The following is a 23,499-nucleotide window of genomic DNA, read 5'->3' on the forward strand; positions in this document are numbered from 1 at the left end:
ACCCAACACAAAGTAATGAGGTGATGGACATGCTAATTACCCTGATTTGATCATTACACATTGTATTCATGTGTCAAAATATCACACTGAACACCATAAATATGTACAATTATTGTGCCAATTAAAAATAATAAAATCAAATAAATTTAAATGGACCTGTTGTAGGCAAAAAAAAAAAAAAATATATGCAGAGGGTTCCATATGTCCTCTAACCAGCCTCCCCTTATGTTAACAGTTAAAGTAACCATAGTCTAATTATCAAAACCAGGGGATTAATATTGATAACATCGTATTAACTAATCTACAGACCTTGATGAAATTTTTCCAGTTGTCCCACTAATATCTTTTTTCCATTACAGGAGCCAATTCAGGATCCCGAATTACATTTAATGTGTCTCCTTAGTCTTCTCCAATCTGTGAGAGTTCCTCAGTCTTTCTTTGGCTTTTATGATCTTGACAATTTTGAAGAATCCTGGCAGTTGTTTTGTAGAATGTTTTTCAATTTAATTTGTCTTATGTTTTCTCATGATTAAATTGAGTTTATATATTTTTGGCAAGAATACCACATAAGCAATACTGTGCCCTTAATTAAAATGCAGCATTTGAGGTACATGATGTCAATATGTCTTATTACAAGTGATGTTAACTTCAATAATTCGGTCAAGGTAGTGTCTTCCATGTTTCTCAACTCTGAAGTTACTGTTTCCCCTTTGCGATTAAGAAAGATCTCTTAGGGAGATGATTTGAGACTAGGCAGATAGATATCCTGCTTCTCATCATACTTTTAGCCACTAATTTTAGGATCTATGAATGATTCTTGCTGCAATAATTATTGCTTTGGTGTTTGCCTAACAGTGATTTTCTGTTTTCATTATTCCTTCAACATTTATTAATTGGAATTTTACTATAAAGAAAAGCTGCCCCTTCATCTCCATGTATTTATTTATATCACTATGGAGTCATGGATATTAATTTATTCTATAAATAACTTTACCATTATTATTAATTTTGTTGCTCAAATTGCCCCAGATCTGGCCATTGGGAACTCCTCCAAGTTGGTTCCTGTGTCCTTTCAATTTCCTCCTACTATTTTTTGAGCACTTCCTTACTTTCTGGCACTACAAGATGTTCTATCTAGACTCACATTTTGCTATTATTGCCCCAGCCCTAGAATCAACCATTTCTTCACGGAGCCATGGTTGCCTTTATGCATCCCCTTGGTTTTTGAAAATAAAGTTCTGATCATGAACACTCTCAAACACTCTACTAGCTATTGATTAAAATTCAAAACATATAGCCTGGCATTCAAAAATATCCATGCTCTTGTCCCAAAAGACCCTCTCAACCTCAGAATTTAAACTTCCTTTTCATGTACTCCTACCCTTACAAAAAGTAAAATAAATCAGTCATATCCTATCTCAGCCGGTTGAGATAGACCTTTCCCTCTGAATCTGTTCCTGATTCTCCCTGGGAATTAATTAATTTTTCCTTCCCTTGAAATTTTGTTGCATGTTTACTTTCTTTATGACATTGATTATATACACATTGTTTTTGTCCCATTGGTCACATCTCCCCATCTTATTCTAAAGTACTTCAGAGCAGAATCTGTGTTTTACTACTTTATTCACCTTTTTATCCTAAATGGTAATGCACATACTGGGCATTCCATAAGCATTCGTTATGTGGATGGCTGGGTGGAACTGAAGTCAATGGGAAAGCCAGAAACAGAACTTCTGTTTCAGTGTTCTAGCTACCACAAGACAGGTAACCACCTACATGCCAAAAACAGCTGCTCATCTGTTGGAACTTATGGCTAAGGTCCTTCTGGTAGATTGATCTTAATAAGGCTCTTCTTTCAGCCTAAACTTGTAACCAACACTGAAATTATAAAAACTGCTGTTGGTGCTTAGTCTAGCATTAAGCTCCAAGTGCCTCTAGCCATTTTGGCCAGAGCTTTGAGATTCTGTCCTCCCATTGGAAGAAAGAAGTAGCCTTTGCCAAAGCTTGGTGGTCAAATGAGTAATTCATGGTATGAGATATTTGGCTTCTTTGGAAGACCAAAAAACTATAGCTTCAAAATGTTTTTCTTCCGTTTCATGATTTCAAAGACCTTTTTTTGCCAACAGAGCTGCAAGTCTCTCAAATCTTGGTCTGAAAAGAACTATTTGAGGACAAAGGAGAATGTACCTCAGGAAAACAAAGTTCAAGCTGAGAGTTTTGTTTTTTATTTTTCTTTTAATGTGAAAACAAAAGCCTGACCTTTTCTGGGGAAAAGAAGTTGTCTCCAAAGGGACATCTTAGCAGAGCCATAGCTCAGTAATGATCCAGTCTGAGTAGAGTTCCTTTTATTTTTATTATTTATTTATTTTTATTTATTTTTTTTTTTTTGAGACAGAGTCCCACTCTATCACCCTGGCTAGAGTGCCGTGGCATCAGCCTAGCTCACAGCAACCTCAAACTCCTGGACTCAAGCAATCCTCCTGCCTCAGCCTCCCGAGTAGCTGGGACTACAGGCATGTGCCACCATGCCCAGCTAATTTTTTCTGTATATATTTTTAGTTGTCCATATAATTTCTTTCTATTTTTTAGTAAAGATGGGGTCTCGCTCTTGCTCAGGCTGGTCTCGAACTCCTGAGCTCAAACGATCCACCCGCCTCGGCCTCCCAGAGTGCTAGGATTATAGGCATGAGCCACTGCGCCTGGCCTAGAGTACCTTTTAAATTTGCTCAGAGATTGGTTCAAGGAGTGAAAAGGATGAACTTTAGTAGTCTAGACATGTGCGATGGGCTGATGTGACTAGATTGAGAGTATTAGCCACATCTTTGTTCACAAAGATTTTTCTGTCTTCTCCCCTAGGTGGATCACTTGGATAAAAATGGGCAGTGTGCTTTGGTTCATGCTGCACTCCGAGGTCATCTGGAGGTTGTCAAGTTTTTGATTCAGTGTGACTGGACAATGGCTGGCCAGCAGCAGGGAGTATTTAAGAAGAGCCACGCTATTCAACAGGCCCTCATTGCCGCAGCCAGCATGGGTTATACTGAGGTAAGAAGTAGGTGATAGGATTATTTTTCCAAGGCATATATTGAAGAATCTGGGGACCTAAGACAAAAGGATTGTATTAAGACAAAATTGCCAGCCAAATTAATATGAATTTTTGATTCTTGCTCTGAAGAATAAGGAGGTTAAACTCCTTGAAGCTCTTGACTCCTCAAATGCTGATGTCCCTAGAATTATGGGCATAGGAACATAAGAGTTGGAAAGGACTGTGGAAATTATCTAATCTCATTCTTCCCCATGTTTCCACCCCTGTTTAACAGACAATGACATGAAGGCTCATAGGGATTAATTACTGACCTGCAGTCACATGGTTAGACAAGGTGGCATGGGAAGAGCATAGCATTCAGAATTTCAGAAGGACCAGGTTTGAATCCCAGGTTTGCTACTCATTAGCTCTAGACCTTGGGCAATTTCCCTAATCTCTTAGAATCTTAGTTTCCCATGAGTAAAATGAAGCTAATAAATTCTTTTATATAAAGCTATTATGAAGGGTGCTTTGTAAACTGTTAAACACTCTACAATTTATTTATATGTTGCTAATTTATTTATTAATAATGATGATAATAATTGTGGCAAATATATGGAATTGATGGTGTGTTAACCTACCCTGAGGAGGGGAATAGGGAGGATAGGCATTTGTGTAATTTGTGTGTGTGTGTGTGTGTGTGTGTGTGTATACATAAGGTTTTTATAAATCGTAGTGATATAAGGAATGTAATGCATACAATTTACAAATAATAATGAAATGCACAATACTCTTAATTGAATGCTGTTATTGATTTCTGCCACATTTGTATCTGTAGCTAATCTGTGATTGCAACATAGAACCATGATTTAACAAATGGAGTTGCATCCCAATTTGTTCTTTTCCCAGTAATTTTATTGCCATTAAATCTGATATGTGATCTACTGTTAAACTACTTCTTATGCTTATACAAATTATATTCATTAAACTGAAACCTCATTCAGTGTTAGCAATATATCAAACCCCAATTTCTAATGTTTGCCAATTTCCACAGTGTACATACTCCCACCATGGCAAATTTCAAGCTACCAGTGTGACATCACTGAACACAAAGGTGGGAAGAAGTACAAGGCAGCACACCATTATGTAATATTTACACCATACAAGACACAATAAATACAAATAACCTCAACAGCATACATGATTGTAAGAAGTAGTTAAATAATTAGGAAGTTATGAGATTTGAATATTCTTTAACCTTTGTTTTTAATATAATTTATTTAGTAGTTACTCTACTTTTAATGAACAACTAGCTTGCAAAATTCCTGAAGATTTAATAATCAGCTCTCATGGGCCAGTACAAGCCTGCTCCACACATGGGATGCTCAGTGAAACAGCTACCCTACCAACTGACCTGATATGTCACCAAGGGAATATGAAGTAAAATCAAAATTTTTATTATCTATGGAGGGGTTTTTAGTTCTGTATACAAATTCCTGGAAGCAGAGCTATCACTTTTCTTTATTGTTAGGGGTCATTCTCCCTTTGCTAATCCTTACAGTTCTGAGAGGAAACAGGAAGATAATTGCTCTACTCTGAAGAAATTCAGGCCCTCAATTTTCTCATATTTATTTTCTGTGGTCTTTTTATTGGAAGGATGAAGGATTGCTTCTTTAACTTAAATAGGATGAATATGTAATTTTTTAAATCACATGCTATATAAATGAACTGTGTTCTAGAGAAACATGTACCTGATAGGACAAATGCTTATCATGGCAGCTCTGAGTTTCTTTGTTAGGAGAGTCAGTTCTGATTCCTTTTATGTGCACGAGATTTTAGTAATACTTGGATCATCCAAGCATCTTCCAAACCTCACAGACTGGTGTCCATAGCATAGTTTTCCACCTGAAGTTTGAGCTGACACAACTTCTTGTTTCAGATTGTCTCCTACCTACTTGATCTTCCAGAAAAAGATGAAGAGGAAGTGGAGCGAGCACAGATCAACAGCTTTGACAGTCTCTGGGGAGAGACAGGTACTGCTCATGGACATTGCTCTCTTCTTTCATGAAGGTGTTGTATTTGTGTGGACGCTGTGTGTCTCACATCTCACACCCTTATTTCTTCCCTGTCGTACCTTTGGCCATCGTCTGTCTTATGACTTTTGTATTGAGACCAATTCAGCCAAAGTAAAAAGTCAAGCAATTTCCCTTTTTCAATCATTTTCCCCTTTGGATTCTCCATACTATTAGTACCAGAGTCTTCTTTCAAGCAAAACTTTTCCCCTCTGTTGTTTCTAAATATTCTTAAAAGACTGAAAATTAACTTACAATTTGCCAAACCAGAGCAGAAAATAATTGTGCCCTTTCTCTTTTTTTTTATGTGATCCTTGTAGTAATTAGGAATAAATATTTCTCCCATCAAAATAACTCTTTCCACCTGCATTTTTAAACCAGAATGTTAAGTTTTTATTGACACCTCTGGCTTAACCAACTGTTACCGTTGTAGAGTGGTATCTGACACAATTAAGCTGATACATTATGAGTAAAGTTGCTATCTGGATCCACAATGAAAGTATTAATACTACCCTATAAGGCCCAACCTTATGCAATTCCTCTTAGTCTGTAGCAAAGCAATTTCTGTATCATTTGGTACTTCTATACCAACAGAAGCCTCTTCCTTGTATTGTGGCCTTTGCAAGAACTTATTATTGTCTTCCCTCCAAGTCTAAACTAGAGCATCTGGAGAAACATTAGTAACCTTTGATGTGTTTTTATGAAACCAGGGCAGTAAAAACTGTAGAGTAACCACAGATATGTGTCATATTTTCCAGGAGAAATAGACCAGTATTGAGATGGCCAGTTTAGGGAGAATATTTTACTAAACAAGAAGAGTATGCATTTTTGGTTAGGGTAACATGTTACTAAAAATAAGTGAAGACTCTTGAATTCATTTAAAATTTATAATGATAAATTGTGATATTTCTTCTCATGACAAAATCTTACATAGGTTTCATAACTTCTTTAACATCACATGGAATGATCCAAAACTCAGGAATTTACTTCTCAAACTATTCCTCCCTCTGTAAGAGCCAAAGGGAGCAGATGCCAGGCAGCTGCAGCTTAAGAGTCCATGACAGATTAAAGGAAAGTATCCAGCTGGAAACAGCTGCTGTCTCTGGAACCCCACCCTGAGGGAAGCCAGGGGACAGGCTGAGAGGAAGAGACTGGCTAGGACATCAGAAATTCTGGGAGTATGCATATGTGACCTAGAGCAGCAGAAGGGACATGTTGGTTTAGTTCTATCAGCACAACCTTCCCCCACACAGTGTTGCTTTATCTCCCAACAGACCCCTTGTTGCCAAGGGCATGAGCATGTAACCACGGAGGTCAGCAAAAAGAGTCATGGCCCAGTGGTGATAATGGATAGAAATTATAAGACTAATAGTCTTACATCAAACACATTCTAGTGCTATACTTGAAAGAAATCCTAAATATATTCAAGTAGGATGTGAACTAAATTGAGGACTTGTTTTATTGATATGAATTTCTTACTGGAATAAAACTTTATGGCCTCAAGATCTTAAAAATATTTCATGCTTTAAAGTGTACAATAAATTTTTACAGTAATTTTTATACATATGTACCATACCTCAAAATTTTAAAAAGCAAAACTTCATGTCAATTTGCTTGTAATCAGAATTGTGTTGCATTTAATTTATATAAGTAATATATATGCAATAATTATAGTATTATAAACATAAAATGCTATTTAAATATGAGTTAAATGAAATGTATCTGTAATACAATTTCTAGACCTATGAAAAAATATTTAATTTCAGAAAAATTTCTGGAAAATAATGTTGTCTCTGCTATGTCAACGTGACCCTACAATTCAGCACTAATATCGAATGGACTTTGATTTGCTTTTCTTTCTACAATGATGTTTATTAAATATACATGATACTTTCTAACTTATAGCACATGATCATTTAAAATTTATAATGACCCACTGAATTGTGATGTTTCCTCCCATGGCAAAATCATACGTATTTTTGCATATAAAACTGGTCTGTGACCTGCATCTAGTTGACAGGGGTCTCACATCTGCAACCCAGACCACCCTGACCTGAATAACACAATTTTTGCCTAAGAAAAATACAGTGGTCACAATGTTTCCAATAATCTGTATCACTTACTCCATCAAATCTAAGTCACTATTAACTTTAAAAAACCGGCCGGGCGCGGTGGCTCACGCCTGTAATCCTAGCACTCTGGGAGGCCGAGGCAGGTGGATCGCTCAAGGTCAGGAGTTTGAGACCAGCCTGAGCGAGACCCCGTCTCTACTAAAAATAGAAAGACATTATATGGACAACTAAAAATCTATATAGAAAAAATTAGCCGGGCATGGTGGCGCATGCCTGTAGTCCCAGCTACTCGGGAGGCTGAGGCAGTAGGATCGCTTAAGCCGAGGAGTCTGAGGTTGCTGTGAGCTAAGCTGACGCCACGGCACTCACTCTAGCCTGGGCAACAAAGTGAGACTCTGTCTCAACAACAACAAAAAAAATGTATGTCCATTATTTTATGTACAAAAACAAAAACACATCTGCCGGTTAAACTGACACAATTCTTTATTATCACATCAACTGTAAGATGCATCCCAATTTAAGAGATGTTAAAATTGGGGGGAGTGAATCTTAGAATCAATGAAATACATCTTAGCATATAATGAAATATTAACTGAGATATAATTTTTACATACCGGATTTTCTAAAAGCAGATCATTAGAATATCCTGGTTGCTTTTGTCCTCCTTTTGCAACCTCTGTATCCTTCCAGATATCATCTTCTACATCCAGCTTTCACCATTTGGATGACCTCCTCCCATCTCCCAGGGTTTTCGCAGACTTCTTATGGAACAACACAAAAGAAAAGCCAATAAGGTGGCAAGATTGTTCACCATTCCCTCTTCTCCCTTGTGTTGGAGCCGTAGACTAGGACTAGCTTTAAGATCTTGTAGCCACTCTGGAGGCCAGCCCTGGAGATACATGGGCCAGAAGAAGCCATAGTTCACAAAATAAGCCAGATCCCCTTAATTCCTGCCCTCATCATCAGTTGCCTAGATTGTTGCAACTGCCTTCTAACTGATCTTCTGCCTCTACCATTTTGTGACTCATCTCCCAGACTTCAGCCAAAGTGATTGTTTCAAGCCATAGTCTGTTCATGTTCCTTTCCTGCTTACTGACCTTCATTTACTACTTGTAGAATTAAGTCCTTTAATGTAGCATGAAAAGACCAGCCATGATCTCCAGCCTCATACATTGCCTCTCTTCTTCAACCATCCCAATAACAATAAACATGTTGTTTCCCACCTCAATGCCTTTATTCATGCTCTCCCTTTGCCTATCATGCCCCCTGCCCCATCCTTACATGCCTATAAGTCTCCTATCTTTCAGCATCCAGCTCGCATTATCACCTCTTCCTGGAGGCCTTCTCAGACACTTCTTCTGTGCTACCTCTGTGCCAAGGACATATCTCTGTTGTGCTTATCACACTGTATATTAATGTATTTGTATGTCTGTTTTCCTTACTCAACCATGAGTTCCTTGAGAGCAGAGATAATTTCTGACAAATAGCTCAATAAATGTTTAATTAATGTTGTTTTGGATAGCAGTGATCAGCTTATGTCTCCCCAACCACCTCCCTCCCCTTTCTCCCCTTCATTGATCTTACATGACCTGTCTGTACTGTACTCTTTCAAGGTTGAAAATAGATAAAAGAGTCATTTGCTTCTCTGCATTCTCTTTAGTGTCAGCATACCATCCAAGCAGACTTTGGCTGTTTCCCCAACTCTGAGCTGCATCCTGTCTGCCTCTTCAAACTCCTTAGATGTTTTCCTTTGAAAAAAGACCATTTATGTCACATAATCTCATCAAATGCTGACAAGCTAGGGAACAAATTCTGTTACTGGTCTCTGAGGAAGAGATTTGGCTCCTAAATGCTATCTTTGCTCTAAGAATTAGTTTGGTGTTTTATAGAACTGGCTTTACCTTAATCTCCTTTCTTTCAAAAAGTTTTAACAGTTTTTGATAAGATTCATATAAAATCTAGCCAAAGCAGCTCCTTCCTCTTGGATTTTGAAAAGTCCAGATTCCATTTTACATAGTTGTGTTCTTCTGAGATGAAATTGGCCAGCTGTGTTAATAACCATGTCCAGCTATCAGCTGAAGGTTGCTGCCAAATGACATCATAACCTAAGCAACAGAGATGATACAACAAAGAAAAAGGCCAAATGGAACATTCCCTCTTATATAAATGTGGTATCCAGTGGGAAAAAATGGGCCATCCAGGGCAATAGAATTGTTAGAGTAGACTTTGTAGCTTTCCAGATGGGCACTGATTGAGAATATTCAAGTATGTTCTGTGAACTGGCATCATTAGTGAAAGGCTTAATTCTGAAATACTGTCTATATTTTCTCCAGGATGCTGTAAGTTCTTTTTGTGGAAAAGAATGTATTTGGCTCCCACACATGGGGAGGTTTGCTGTAACCCTATCACCTAGCAGCTACTTTAAATTGGATCAGAATATGGGAGTTAGAAATTTTCCAGATGTTGTTTATGCACCAACAAGATGGTTCTTATGGTTCCTAACAAATGTCTATTCCAGTCAAATTCTTAAACTACTCTTGTGTTGTGACCCATCTACAGAACTAACAATTTTTTTTCTGAACTATTAGAAATATGAACTTGGGAAAGAGGAAAGATCACTTGTGTTTAAAGAACAGGAGGCAAAACTTCTTTTTCAAGTAAATAATTATAGCCATCAACACCTGAGCTCATCCATTCTGGGTTTGGAAATGACCCTTACTTCAGATAGGACCAAGCCTCTGCCCTCCTGTGAGGAACTGAACGTACATGTCAATGTCAAGAGTTCCAAAATAAAACTGAAAATACACATAAGACAAGCCATAGATCAGTCTGGGTTAAGAGTGCATGTATCTTCTAAAATTGTCACATTTTCCTTTATAAGCCCTTCCTGTCCTTTTGGAAGGAAACGATTACGTGAAGGTTTATCTTTGTGGAAATTACAGGTAGATTTTGCATGTGACTCAGGTATGGATAAATTTGGCCAAGCCTGAAGACAAAATGAATGCCATAATTTGCAAGTGACCATTTGATTTGAATTTCAGTTGCTTCTCTGTTTAGATTCCAACATTTTCAAACTGCAGTATCTGCACCTGCCAAATATTATCATTTTCTGATTTCTTGTTGGAGCAGGTGGCCATAACAAAGGAAGGACCTGCTGACTGCCGCATCAATTTTCCAAGTCAGTTTGGGGAAAAACATTCTCTACTTTCTTTAAAATAAAATGTAACTCCTACCATGTTCTAACATTGTTTTCCATCCTCCCTACCCTTCATCCATTCTTTAAAACAATAAATCTATGCATTTAAGATCTCTTGGTTAAATGAAACAAGTACATATTTGTTAAAAAATGGACTTAGTAGCTCCAAAGTCTTCCTTCTATTGAATTGGTACTCTGAGAAAAAAAATAGGCATTCATAGAATCTCCAGTGTATCAAAGACTTGTAAACAATGGACAATAGCACAAGAAGATGTTTAAGTTTCTTCCTGCTGTGTCCTTTATACTCATTACAGCTATTTTTTTTTTTACCTGTGAAACCACTATCTTAGATTCAGAAGAAAATAGCCTTTGTCATACCTCTTTTCTCATCTTCATGACTATTGCCTTGAACCATTCTGATTCTCATATAAAAAATGGTTGCAAATGTACTAGAAACTTCTATCTCAACTAATGAAGAAAAAGAATGAAAACTGGCCCAAGGCCCTTAGACTGTAGTTCCTAACTTTGGTTCTCGAAGAGGGTTTGAGAGCCCAGGAGTAGGGGTTGGCCAAAGGTAGTTCCCACCTAATTCTAAAAAAAGACCTTATCTTTGTAAAGGCCCTTCTCTCTAGATTCCATCCATGCATAGACTAGTAGAAGGTTTGTAGTTAGAAAGAGGTACCAAAACAGAAGCAGGCCAAAGCAGAGAAAATAGTCTGGTTAGGGAAAATGAAACCAAGTGAGTTTGATCAAAAGTGATTTTTCAATAGATTTGTTATTATAATTGTCCCCAAATATTGTGTGCCCATTTAAATGTGTTTTTATTTATTATTTTTCTTTAAAATTTTCCTTCATGGAAAAGTCAGCTAAAGTCATTCTTGGAGTTAAAGTAGCAATTACATTAATCAAATACAAATATACTGCCATTCTTTATTGAGGACTGGAGGACAAGAACCACCTATCCTCAGTCTTTGTTCTCTGCCCTTAGCCCTCACAGCTGCAGCAGGAAGGGGCAAACTGGAGGTGTGTCGTCTGCTCTTGGAACAAGGGGCAGCAGTGGCCCAGCCGAACCGCCGAGGCGCAGTGCCCCTATTCAGCACTGTTCGTCAGGGCCACTGGCAGGTAAGCAGGGAAGCAACTGCCAGTCCCTCAGGCGGGAGTGAGTTCTAGGTGGGAACTTCTGATGCAGAGAACAAAATAGGTCACAAGCAAAGTTTGGGTTACCCAGCGGTGATCAGGTTTGAGGAATATTCTGGTTAATTGGTAATATGACAAAAAGTTAACATTCAAAACCATTGTTTTTATACATACTACTTTTGTTCTGGTCATGGAGTGACCTCCTTACATTTCACAGTATCCAGAGGTTCCTTGAAAGTTTCATTTATCAACAACTCCCCACTAACCACTTGCTTGGAGATGTCTGAGAGTTGCCAAAAGAAAATGCAGTGTATGCAAATTGTAGTTATACAGTCTTTCCACATGTTTGGATTTTGGATAAATGTTAATTTATATACTTGGGAGGGAAAAGAAAGCATATTGATAATAATCTTTGGAAGTATTTAAGTAGAAAAAAGGCTGTAGAAGCCAAACAGTGCCAAGGAGTTATCAGAGGCACTTTGTTGTATTCAGTTCTGTCATAAATACTAACTGCAGGCAAATTTGCAACTGCTAGTGGGTAATAAAATGGCACTGATATAGGTAGTGACTTATGTTGGAACTTCCAGTATGGAATTGTTTAGTCTACATCTTGGCCGTTGTTACCTTAAATTCTGTTTTACTTAGTAGCTGAGTCAGATATTCAGAGTTGAATCCCTCTCATTTGGCTGTCGCTGAGAGAGCTAGAGAATAAAGCACATGGTACTAGGACTGTACAGGTACTTATAGCAGGTTCTTACAGTGGAAAGCTACAATAGAGGTGAGTCATCTACACAGCAGGAGTTCACACAGTATAAGGGATGATATGCGTGTGTCTTCTTCACAGCTCTTCTTGGGTTAATTAGTCCCTGTTTCACTGTCCTTGCAGATTGTTGATCTTTTACTCACCCATGGAGCTGATGTCAACATGGCAGACAAGCAGGGCCGTACTCCCCTGATGATGGCTGCTTCTGAAGGCCACCTAGGAACTGTGGACTTTCTGCTTGCACAGGGTGAGTCCTGGCTGCTGGAGCTGGCTGGCCAGTGCCCGTAATAGCCCAGTGAACCCATGATTTCCAGCAGTGGAGTCCAGGAGATGTTAAGAACAGATATTATTACTCTAGATGGTTAGAAAATGACAGGCCATCTACTCTCCTTATATACAGTGGAACCCTCTAACTCTGGCATTCTCTATTTCCTTATGACTTGAGGGATTTTGGTCAAATTAACATATTCTAAATATTCAAATCAGTAATCTGCAAACCTTGATTTTTTTTTAATGTACACTCAATAACTGTTCATCTTCCAAGGATTGTGTTTTTACTTTCCCAATTCTTTTGTAAGCCTGCACAACTAATATTTTTCTTGAATCCAAAGGAGGCCAATGGCAGTTAAGACACCTGCTGAGAGTGGGACCCTGTGTGGAAAATTGGAATATTATTATCCTGTTGTTGTAATAAATTTCTTTTGACACTTACCAACATCCACAAATTCCTGGCAAATGGGAAATAAGTTTAAAGGAGGTTGTGACACTCCACCATCATAAAGCATCTCAGACTCCTGTCAATTGCTATGACCTCAGTCACCTATAGTTGATGATGATGGATCTCTGTAATAGAAAAAGCTCAAGTCGCTGGTGACTCCGCAGTGCCATCTGGTGGAGCTTGAGCATTTGCATGAAGCAGGAGGCTTGTGACTGAAGTTTGTGACTAAAGCCATGACTCCATTCCAGTTAGCCTCCAGTATGAGTCACCTCAACCTAAACATCTACAATTATATCCATAAGCATATGCATTTTTCTTCAAAGAAACCAGCCTCCTGAAGAGTTATGCCCAGGCCTGAGCAGCTGAGGGTAGTTGAATTAGGAAGAAGATTAGGTTTCTTCTAAGATTTCATACTACAGTTCGGTCAGAGACTTGTTGGATCTTTAGCTGTATTGTATCCTTCAAGTTTAATTTGTTTCCACAATCTCAGACTCAAGGTTGAGTCAGAACTAGAAGAGAGATTTGCACGAAGTGGCTCTTGCTTCCCCAATACAAGCTACAAACAAATCTGGCCTCATGATATCTACCCTCAGTTTTGCTGGGTCAGGGGAGGGGGAAGTTTGTGCCTAGATAAGATGTGGCAGAAATATTCCAAAACAAGCTGAGTCCACTGGAAAAGGACCTCTTCAGCCACTGATAACCTTTAGATAGCTGCACAGTATCTGTCTGATATACCAGTAGAAGCTCATTAGACATAGATTCTAGATACTTGTTCTCCATTACCAATGAAGACATTCTGATCTTTGGACTGTTTGACTTTCTTCACACCTAAATGAGAGACTTTCACTAAATCAAACAAATTGTACAAACATTTATTTAGTCTACATTATTTGCAGAACAGTATACTAGGAACATGAGGGATTTTGATTTTTTAAATTAATAAACTATATACCAGCAAAGGGTCCATAATCTGGCAAGAAAGAGATGAAACAAAGCAGAGAATCCTGAGTGCTCTGATAAAGATGTCCTTTGGGTTGGAATAGGACAGGCTTTGAAACTTGAATAGGAAAATTGTTCTACATTTAGAGAGAGGAAGTAATACAGATGAAAGGTCAGGGAGGAGTAACAGTACGGAACAGGTTTGGGGAAATATGCAAGTTGTCCAGTGAAGTACAGGAGGACTACTGGGAAATACAACTGGAAAGGTATGTGGAAAGAAATGTTAAAAGACCAGGTTAAAAGAATTTGGACTTAATTCTGAAGGAAGTGAAGAGCCTTTAAAGGTTTTTAGAAAGGGAATTGATGCCAGAGTTGTGCTTTTAAAAAAAATTACTCTGGCAGTAGTATGAATAGAAGATTTGATGAAGGAATTATAGTGAGCCAGGAGATCAGTTAGGAAGCCCTTGTCGTGACATCCTAATCTGGTGGCAGTATCTTTCCGAATAGGACAAAAGGGATAAGTGCAAGAGATATGCTGGATGTAAAGACGGATTAGATATAGGCAATAAGACAGATAGGGAAGTTGAAGATAACTCCAAAGTTGTAAGATGGATGTTTGGGAGAATTGTGATTTCTTTAACTGCATGGGAAAGAAAAGAAAGAAGGAGCTTATAATTGAATTTTGGAAGTATTGAACATATTATGTATTTGTCTCATATATATCTCCTTTTAATCTCTTAAATTCCATCTTTGGAAAATCATTTGATCTGTAATATACATCCAAAACCTTATCCTTCTGTTTTTTTTTTTCTACCACTGGAGACTTTTTCCAGGGAGTTTATAGATGTTGCATCTGAGAAAACTGCTTGGATTCTCTCCAATATTCAAATTTATTCCATGTTAGAGTTGATGTTTTAATTATAAATTATACCATTATGAAAAGATAACCCGGTACCTAAATGGCTCTCATCAGGGTTAGAGGTGTGGTCTCTTCCAGTTTTGCATCCTGCCATGGGAAGCCACAAAGTCTCCTAACCTCTAGGGATACAAAGGTGATGGGTCAGATAACTGCTGAGTAAACTCTGAGCCTGGCTGTGGCAGGTCCTAAGCTTGAACTGACGTCTGAATCCTGTCCAGCTGAGGCAGCCAGCCAGATGTCTCATGTACAGTAAGTTAATCTCTAATTTAGTTAGTATGACATGCCAACTATGTGAGAAGAGTTTTCTTAGGTACTCTTCAAAACTAGCAAGGTAACGATGGGCTCCTCACCATTGAATAGCAGTCTAGGCCTTAAGAACCAAACATACATTGAATTTTAGACTGATTACAAAACAGCCTGTCAAGTATGCTTGATCCTTACAGATGAAAATAGAAATGTTGAAGGGAAACAAATGCAGAATATAAAAGGGTGGGCTTGGGGTTATTGAAGAAGACTGAATAGTTTAAGTAAACTCTGAATTTCTGTTTTTAAAAATTATTACTTTTTAATTGACAAGTATTGTTTATACAGTCATACATTGCTTAGGATACGTTCTAAGAAATGCATTGCTAGGCTATTTCATTGTTGTGCAAACATCATAGAATGTACTTAAACCTGGATGGTATAGCCTACTACACACCTAGGCTATATGGTGTAGCCTGTTGCTCCTAGGCTACAAACCTGGAGAGCATGTACAGTACTGAATACTATAGGCAATTATAACACAATGGTAGGATTTGTGTATCTAAACATAGAAAAGCTACACTAAAACTACAGTATTATAATCTTCTAGGACCACCATCATACATGTAGCCCATCATTGACCAAAACATCCTTATATGCAGCACAGGACTGTATTTATGGTCTACACCATGATATTTCAATATAGGTTGAGTATCCCTTATCCAAAATGCTTGGGACCAGAAGTATTTCAGATTTCAGATATTTTGATTTTTTGATATTTGCATTATACTTACCAGTTGGACATTTCTAAAACAAAAATTTAAAATCTGAAACGCTCCAATGAGCATTTCTTTTGAGTGTCATGTCAGCACTCAAAAAATTTTGGATCATTTCAGATTTTCAGGTTAGGGATGCTTTGACCACACACACTCATTGTGGAATGGCTAAATCAAGCTATTTAACATATACATTACCTCATATACTTATCTTTTCTTGTAGTAGAAATACACAAATCTACTCTCTTAGAAATTTTCAAGTATACAATATATTGTTATTAACTATAGATAGTCATGGTGATGTACAACAGATCTCTTATTTCTCCTAAGTGAATTTTGTGTTTTTGACCAACATCTCCCGCATCTCCCCATCCCCCAGCCTCTGGTAAACCACCATTTTATTCTGTATTTCTGTGAGTTCAGCTTTATTAGATCAAACTCTGAATTTCTTTTGTGGCCTAGGCTCAGTGTCCTCCCGTATGTCCATTTCTAGGGAGGGAGAAAGTGGCCTGATACTATCATCAGTGATAAACATGTCCTGAGCTCTCTCAAGGAGTTAACACTATTATAATGGAAGATTTCTATTCAGTTCAGAAAACATTCACTGATAATTCACTGTTTATAAATAACAGAATAAAGTGACATGTGTTAAGCAGATTTAAGATGAGGTAACAGTGACTTGGGAGAAGCTTCTTGGAGGCAGAAGGATTGAGATAGTTGCTACAGAATGGGTAGAAGGGAGGCAAGTTATGTGGAAAGAAAAGCTATTCCACACATGGAGCAACATAAGCAAAAGTGAGGACGCAGGAATATTTATAGGCAATTCTAGGGGCAGTAAGCATATCCATTTGGCCAAAGGAGAGAATTCTCACAGGAGAGTAATGAAATTTCAGGATAGAGAGTAATTGGTAATAAATTGTGGAAGACCTTGAATACCCAGTACAACCCCCAGACTCTGTTTCATTGCCAGCTTATAGGATCAGTTTTTTCACAGTTTTATTGAGATATAACTGACATACCAGGATCAATCTTAAAATAGAAATAGTCCAGAAACAAAAGGTGTTCTTTGGCAAAGTGTATACCTTCCGTACTGGCTTTCACTCCTGCTATGAATTTTCATGTTTCCTAAGTCCTGTGTTATCACTTGCTTTTGTAGGTGCCTCCATTGCTCTTATGGACAAAGAAGGGTTAACAGCCCTCAGCTGGGCTTGTCTGAAGGGCCATCTCTCAGTAGTACGTTCTCTGGTGGATAATGGAGCTGCCACAGACCATGCTGACAAGAATGGCCGCACCCCACTGGACCTGGCAGCTTTCTACGGTGATGCCGAGGTGGTAAGTGCCTTTAAACAAGCCGCAGGAGAGTAGGGATGGAGACTGTTCTCCATCCATAATATTATCTGGGGTCGAAGGTAGAGTAATGTTTTGATGATTCCTGATATAAAGTTCTCAGACCTATACTTGCTAGAGGGCAGTAATATTCAAAATGCGATTAAAAACCAAGAATATAGCTAAAGCCTGAAATACCATGGCTACATAGCCTGGTTCAGACCAGCAGTTGAAAAGGGGCAGGCAGAAGCTAGAGCCCTCAGTGCAGCAGTGTGAGCCATTACACCTGTGGTAACTGCTCTGCTTGATCCTTGTCCTAGGTCCAGTTCCTGGTAGATCATGGGGCCATGATCGAGCATGTTGACTACAGCGGAATGCGCCCTTTGGATAGGGCAGTGGGGTGCCGGAACACTTCTGTTGTTGTCACTCTTCTGAAGAAAGGAGCCAAGATAGGTAGGAGAAAGGAAGAAGGTGTTGGCCATCTGTGCCCAGGGGCCAGACTGGTCCAGTGGTCTGGCTGCCCTGGGTATTTGGTATGAGTGTATATAGCTCCCCCTCTGCCCTGGCCCAATTATTGTCCAAGTGAACGGAGAGGCTCTTGGCCCAGAGAAAGCACCAGCTGAGCCATGGTCTACAGTACCCTGTATCCAGAATCATGTGGTTTTCCGCCATGCCCCTCGTAGTCTTAGCCAGGAGGCTGCTCTGGCCTTCGGCACATCTCAGTGCCGCCTCTACACCAGCCCCACCCTGTAAGCATCCTGGATCTCTGCACTGCTGTGAGCCTTTGCTTTCCCTTGCTCTGTATGTGCTTCAGACTCTCGAGTCCCTGCTACATTGCCCCAGCTGCTCCCCCATCCCACAGACCTGTAGACAAGGGTTGGCTGATATGCTGGCTTTTTTGTTGCCTGCCTCTCACTGCTGCTTTTTCCTTCTTTTTTTTTTTTTCACCTTCATCCATTTTTTTTTCCTTTCCTACAACTTTTTGTTTTCTCCTTTCTTTGAAGGTTGTCAGACGTTACCGAGTCGCCCACGAGGTATATTTCACCGCTGTCAGCATCAGGCGTGGTCTGATGGCTTGGTCAGCTTTGCCTTCTCCTCTTTGGTTTAGCCTGCATGAGTTCCCTACACCTCTAATCTTTTAATTTACTTCACCTTAAAAGAAGATTTTTTTTAATGACTGTTGTAGAGAATAACTTGAACTTTTGATAACTAACCCTGAAAAGCCTAGTTGGTAAATAATTCAGGCATCTGTAAACTAATCAATTTAACCTTTCCTTTCTTTTTGTGGGTGAAGTCATCCTCAATAATGTTGGTTTGTTTCATGTCTGTTTGACATTCAAACTACGCTCCTGATTCAAAGCGAATCCCAGGGAGTCCTGTTTGGTATTTATAATTTAAGGGAGCCTTTAGAGTTGTTAATGGTTTCCCTTCTGCAAAGTACATATTTTAATATTAAGAGACTAAACATCTGAGGGTTTTGAGTCCCAGATCCAAAATAAATTACCCTTTTTGGATTTTTCAAATCCTGTGGTTGATGTTTAATGTTTAAACCCTTTCTTCCAATTTCCTTATTTAAAATAATTTCAGACTAAGCCATTGCCTGCCCCCATGCAACACATAGGCTTTGCTGCCCTCCAGTAGTGCAGGCTCAGATAGTTCAGATATTCTTATTTTAAGGTGAATACAAATCCAACGCAGCTCCTTGGCAGTGGGAGTCACTAAAATACTCCCAAGTCTAAAAGATGAGGTAATTATTGTGGAGCAAGTTGTTCTCTCAGCAGAAATTCCCCCAGGGTGTTTTTTTCACCTAGCTTCCTACCACCCTTACATTGTATGAGTTTTTTACCCATCATGCATCCTGTACACTACAGGTCCAGCCACATGGGCGATGGCCACCTCCAAACCAGACATCATGATCATCCTGTTGAGCAAGCTGATGGAAGAGGGGGACATGTTTTATAAGGTGAGGGGAGGGAGAAACAAAGTTTCCTCAGAACAGCCACTGACTGTTTTCTACATGTACAGTCTTCCAAAGTCTTCACAAGTCCCATCATTTGTTCTAAAGTCAAAGGGAGAATGCCATTCCTCAGCGATGGTTGATAAGTTGAGGATCCTGGGTATTTGCCTTACCAAAAAGAGAGCAGTGGTAGCCAACACATTCCTGATGTGTTGATCGGCTGATCGGCGGAAAGCCCTAGTTTGACCTGGCCATGAACAAGTGGTTACATAGATTTTACATGGAATCTGCTAAGTAGGATCTGGAAACTCATAGGACAAGTGAAAATAAAATTATGTAGTATATCTATTTCCAGTCTATTGATCTTAGCTTTCATATTTAATATAAACATAAATTTAAAAGTCTATAGTAATAATATTAGCACCCTTGAATAAGATAAAGAAACCAAGACAAGTAGCAATTGGAAGATTTGTTTGAAGTTATTCACTGAATGACAACAAAAAAAAAAGTGTAGAGTCTTTTTGTACCCACAATTCAAGCTAAAAGCTCCATACCCTAACACAAACTCCTACAGTTTCTTAAGAATATTCCATGTCAAAGTCATGTCTTTGTGTTAAGATTAGCTGGATTATCTTCTCCTGAAGGTGAATACAAATCCAACCCAGTTTTTGGCAGCATGCAACACTGACATATCCTTAGGCATAAAGGATAAGGAAATGACTGTGAAGCATATTGTTCCCCCTTGCGTCAGGAGTATACCAGTTCCTGGAAGCAGAGTTCTATCTTCTAAGTACCTTTTGAGTGAGAGTCGTGGTAATCTAGGACTCTCGGGCTTTCAGGAAGCTTGAACCCTGGCCCAATCTTGATTTCATGTGTGTTCAAAGGAGGTCCTCATGACTTTAGATATCATATTGATGGACTTCAGAATGGTATTGCTCTCACAAATCTAAGTCCGGGATATAGAATAACTTGTGGTATCCTAAGGCAAGGAGTCCTATCTCCTAAGGAAAATAGGCAGAGCTATTATTGTTCCCCCTAGAAGTCTACCTTGGAAGACTCCAAATCTCTCCTTAGTGAAAGGTGCTAATGGAAAAATAAAAGCTTGGGATCTCTGTGGAGTTGCAACAGAAAGAATAGGGTAGATAAATATAAGGTAAGGGGCTGAGAGATGCCCCTTGGATCTTTCTGGGCTCAGCTTATAGATTTTCACATACAAAATGTAAGAAAAGTTCAAGGCCACTGTGATCAGATCCCTAAGTTGATCATAGATTTACTTCATCCTGGAAAATCCCTCCTACAAAGTCAGATGGAATGACAAAATTCTAAGCTTTATTTCTCTACTGCCACCCTACTTCATGCCTTTTCCAAAAACAGGGAAAACTGATTGGTTTATTTTATGCCCTGAGATTAGAAAAGCAACAGCTGGACTTTTAGCTCCCACACCCTTTGCAAGGAAGAGGATGACTTCTTCTAGAGGGTTGGCAAGGTGGAGCTTCAGACAAGAAAAGAGTTCTCCAGATAAGCCAGAAATTAAGAAGTAATAACTGTTGAGTGCTTGGGACTAGGAAATTATACATGTCCCAGCGAGATCAGTTCAAGAATAATGAACTTGCAAGGTCAGCCCCTTTGGGAACCAGTTGAAAAGCTGGGGTCCAAGGCCTTCCACTTGCCAAGGCTTTGTTTCTCTGGCTTCTATCTTGGGTATTCCCTTCAGTCTTACCTTTCCTACAAGGTGAATTTCTTATAGAAAAGACTAGACTCTTCTGTTCTGACCATCAGGGCCAGACATACTCCCCAGGCTGGTGTGTGGGAGGGTTAACCCTTAGTAACAACTGCTGAGAGGAGGAAGGGAGTAGGGACCAAACTTCCTCATCTGCTCAGCAGACCAACGGTGTGTTTTGCCATCTTGTACTCCCATTAGAAAGGTAAAGTAAAGGAAGCTGCCCAGCGCTACCAGTACGCTCTGAAGAAGTTCCCTAGAGAAGGGTTTGGTGAGGACTTGAAAACCTTCCGGGAACTAAAAGTGTCTCTCCTCCTCAACCTCTCTCGATGTCGCAGGAAAATGAACGTAAGTCCCTCTCATCCCGACTTCTTTCTGCAGTCCTGGAAGTTGATCGTCCATGTCACTAGTTTTTACCAGGCCCCTGAAGTCCTTCTCTGCCCCATTTGGAACTTGGTTGTCCTTCACAGAGCACTGACATTTGCAATTTGAAAGAAATCAAATCTAAGTATAATCTATATCTCACTGTAAAAAAATTAATGCTGTGAGTACTTTGTAGCTTTCTGAATTTTCATAATTCCCACTGAAGGTGATTATAATACTATCATCTCCACCCCTGTACCCCCAAGTTAATTTTCTGGTCTTTGGGAAAATGTGAGAGCAGAGGTCACTAGAATTCTAGCAGCAATTAGATATGAATTTTGGTCATTTCCTTCCTTCCTAGTATATTCCCTTGTCTTTTAAGGAAAGGCTGGAAAGAGGGGTCAGGACCATGGACTTCAAGGTTTAATTTCTAAGGCTATCCTTGAACTTCTCACTTCTTTCTTCATCTTTTTATTCCAGCATGCCGTGTCCCTCCTTGTCCTAGAGGGAATCTTAGAACTTTCTGGCCCTTTATTTTCTCCCTAGTAGTCCTTGGTCCTTCTCGGCTGCCTTGCAGATACAGTCTTGGACGTCCTCAGCCAATGCTCCCTTGACATGCAGACACTCCCAAGCCAAGAAACCTCTCTCAGATCCTGGGAATAGCAAGATCGTGTCAGGAATCTCTGACATCCACCAGCCTGAGGTCTCACAGTTCCTGAGGAGTTAGAAATAATCCAAGCCAAACAGGAATGTTGATCAGTAAAGAGCTCAGCTGTACACAGCAAGATTTAACCCTCAGTGGCAAGGCACCTGCTGTCAATTCCAGAGAGATGATTTGTATATATGACCTTTACAGCATCTATTTCAGGCTCCAAAACCTAACAATGAAGAGAGCCTCAAGGCCAGGCATGGTGACTCACACCTGTAATCTCAGCACTTTGGGAGGCCAAGGTGGGAGGATTACTTGAGGCCAGGAGTTTGAGACCAGCCTGAACAACATAGGAGACCCCATCCCTACAGGAAAAAAAAAAAAAAAAAAAAGCTGGGTGTGGTGGCATGCACCTGTAGTCCCAGCTACTCAGGATGCTGAGGTGGGACAATTGCTTGAGCCCAGGAGTTTGAAGTTACAGTGAGCTATATGATGTCCCTGTACTCTAGCCCAGGCATTAGAGCAAGACTGTTTCCAAAAAAAAAGAGCCCTGGGATAAACTTGGCTGTCTCAGAGGACACAGTCATGGCCCTAACAGGCAGAGTTGCCCCAGGCTCTGGGGAGAATAGGGACATGGAAGAGATTCCATTGGGGAGGGAAGAGGGGACAGTCTCGAGGAAAGGCAGTGAGGTTCTTATGCCTGTAGTTTCTCCTGCAAAACAGAAGAAACAGAACCAAGGGTCTCCCATGGCACCAGCCAGCGAGAATGAGGCAAAGCTCAGAAGTAACCACCAACCTGCTGACCTCTTTTTTCCTTAACAAATAATCTACTTCTTAAAAATAATTACTGTCCCAAAAGAAAAAAGTAAAGGGTAAGGTTGAAAACAGAGTAACTCCACATTTGTTCAGAAACAGTTAATAATCACCTCCCATAGACCAACACTGTGCTAAGCACCAGAAATCTGTCTTCTTTGCTAGAAAATTTCCCATTAATTTTTTTTCTAAATTTTTACCTATGCCCCAGGGCCTTTTTCTGCCTAAGGCCTTGTTTTCTGCCTTAGGAATCATGAGTGTAACTAGAGGCCACCCTGCCGTACTATGGCTTTGACATTAGAAGAAGGGAAAAACTTTTCCTTTTAGCTTAACATTTGAGGGGATCTTAAAAACCATGGACTCTGCCTTGTCAGCATCATCCCGTTCCCAGGGGTTCTCGGAATGCGGACAACAGCTCTGAGACCACGTTCCTCCAGGGAGTCCCCAGTGATAGCATGAACTCAAGTCACAGCCGGGGTCTTCTCCTGCTTTGATTTTTTTTTTTTTTTTTATTATTTTAAATATTTCCTAAGTAAAGAATCAGTTAAGAGAAGAAACAGGCCAGAGAAACCACTGTGAAATAAGAAACTACAATTTATTGAGCACCTCCTGTGTGCTAGGAACTGTGTGGTACTTTTAAAGGCCTTATGCTTAGTTCTCCCTCTGAAGTAGGCATGGATGAGAAACTACACGACACATTCCGCGGGGGGATGAAGCAGACCAGAGACTTGAACCCAGGTCTGTCCGACATCGCTGTTCCGTCTAGTCTCCAGACAGTGCAGTTCTCCTTTACTCAGATGCCGTCCTCCTGGAT

At 39.6% G+C, this 23,499-nt stretch overlaps 1 protein-coding gene across 3 annotated transcripts in view; it reads left to right on the forward strand.

Annotated features, from left to right (window-relative positions):
- The window catches only part of TANC2 (tetratricopeptide repeat, ankyrin repeat and coiled-coil containing 2), a 262,133-nt gene that overhangs the window by 234,484 nt on the left and 4,150 nt on the right, over positions 1-23,499 (forward strand). For 2 of the 3 annotated variants that reach the window (XM_069481593.1, XM_069481594.1), the window contains 9 exons: positions 2,857-3,042; positions 4,962-5,055; positions 11,351-11,484; positions 12,386-12,509; positions 17,014-17,189; positions 17,504-17,636; positions 18,188-18,217; positions 19,055-19,146; positions 21,062-21,208. In XM_069481593.1, coding sequence (XP_069337694.1) covers positions 2,857-3,042; positions 4,962-5,055; positions 11,351-11,484; positions 12,386-12,509; positions 17,014-17,189; positions 17,504-17,636; positions 18,188-18,217; positions 19,055-19,146; positions 21,062-21,208 — 1,116 coding nt within the window. The remainder of the gene's footprint in view (positions 1-2,856; positions 3,043-4,961; positions 5,056-11,350; positions 11,485-12,385; positions 12,510-17,013; positions 17,190-17,503; positions 17,637-18,187; positions 18,218-19,054; positions 19,147-21,061; positions 21,209-23,499) is intronic. The other variant, XM_069481597.1, reaches the window with a different exon arrangement.

The sequence above is a fragment of the Eulemur rufifrons genome, chromosome 9, assembly GCF_041146395.1.
Source record: "Eulemur rufifrons isolate Redbay chromosome 9, OSU_ERuf_1, whole genome shotgun sequence".
Taxonomy (NCBI): domain Eukaryota; kingdom Metazoa; phylum Chordata; class Mammalia; order Primates; family Lemuridae; genus Eulemur; species Eulemur rufifrons.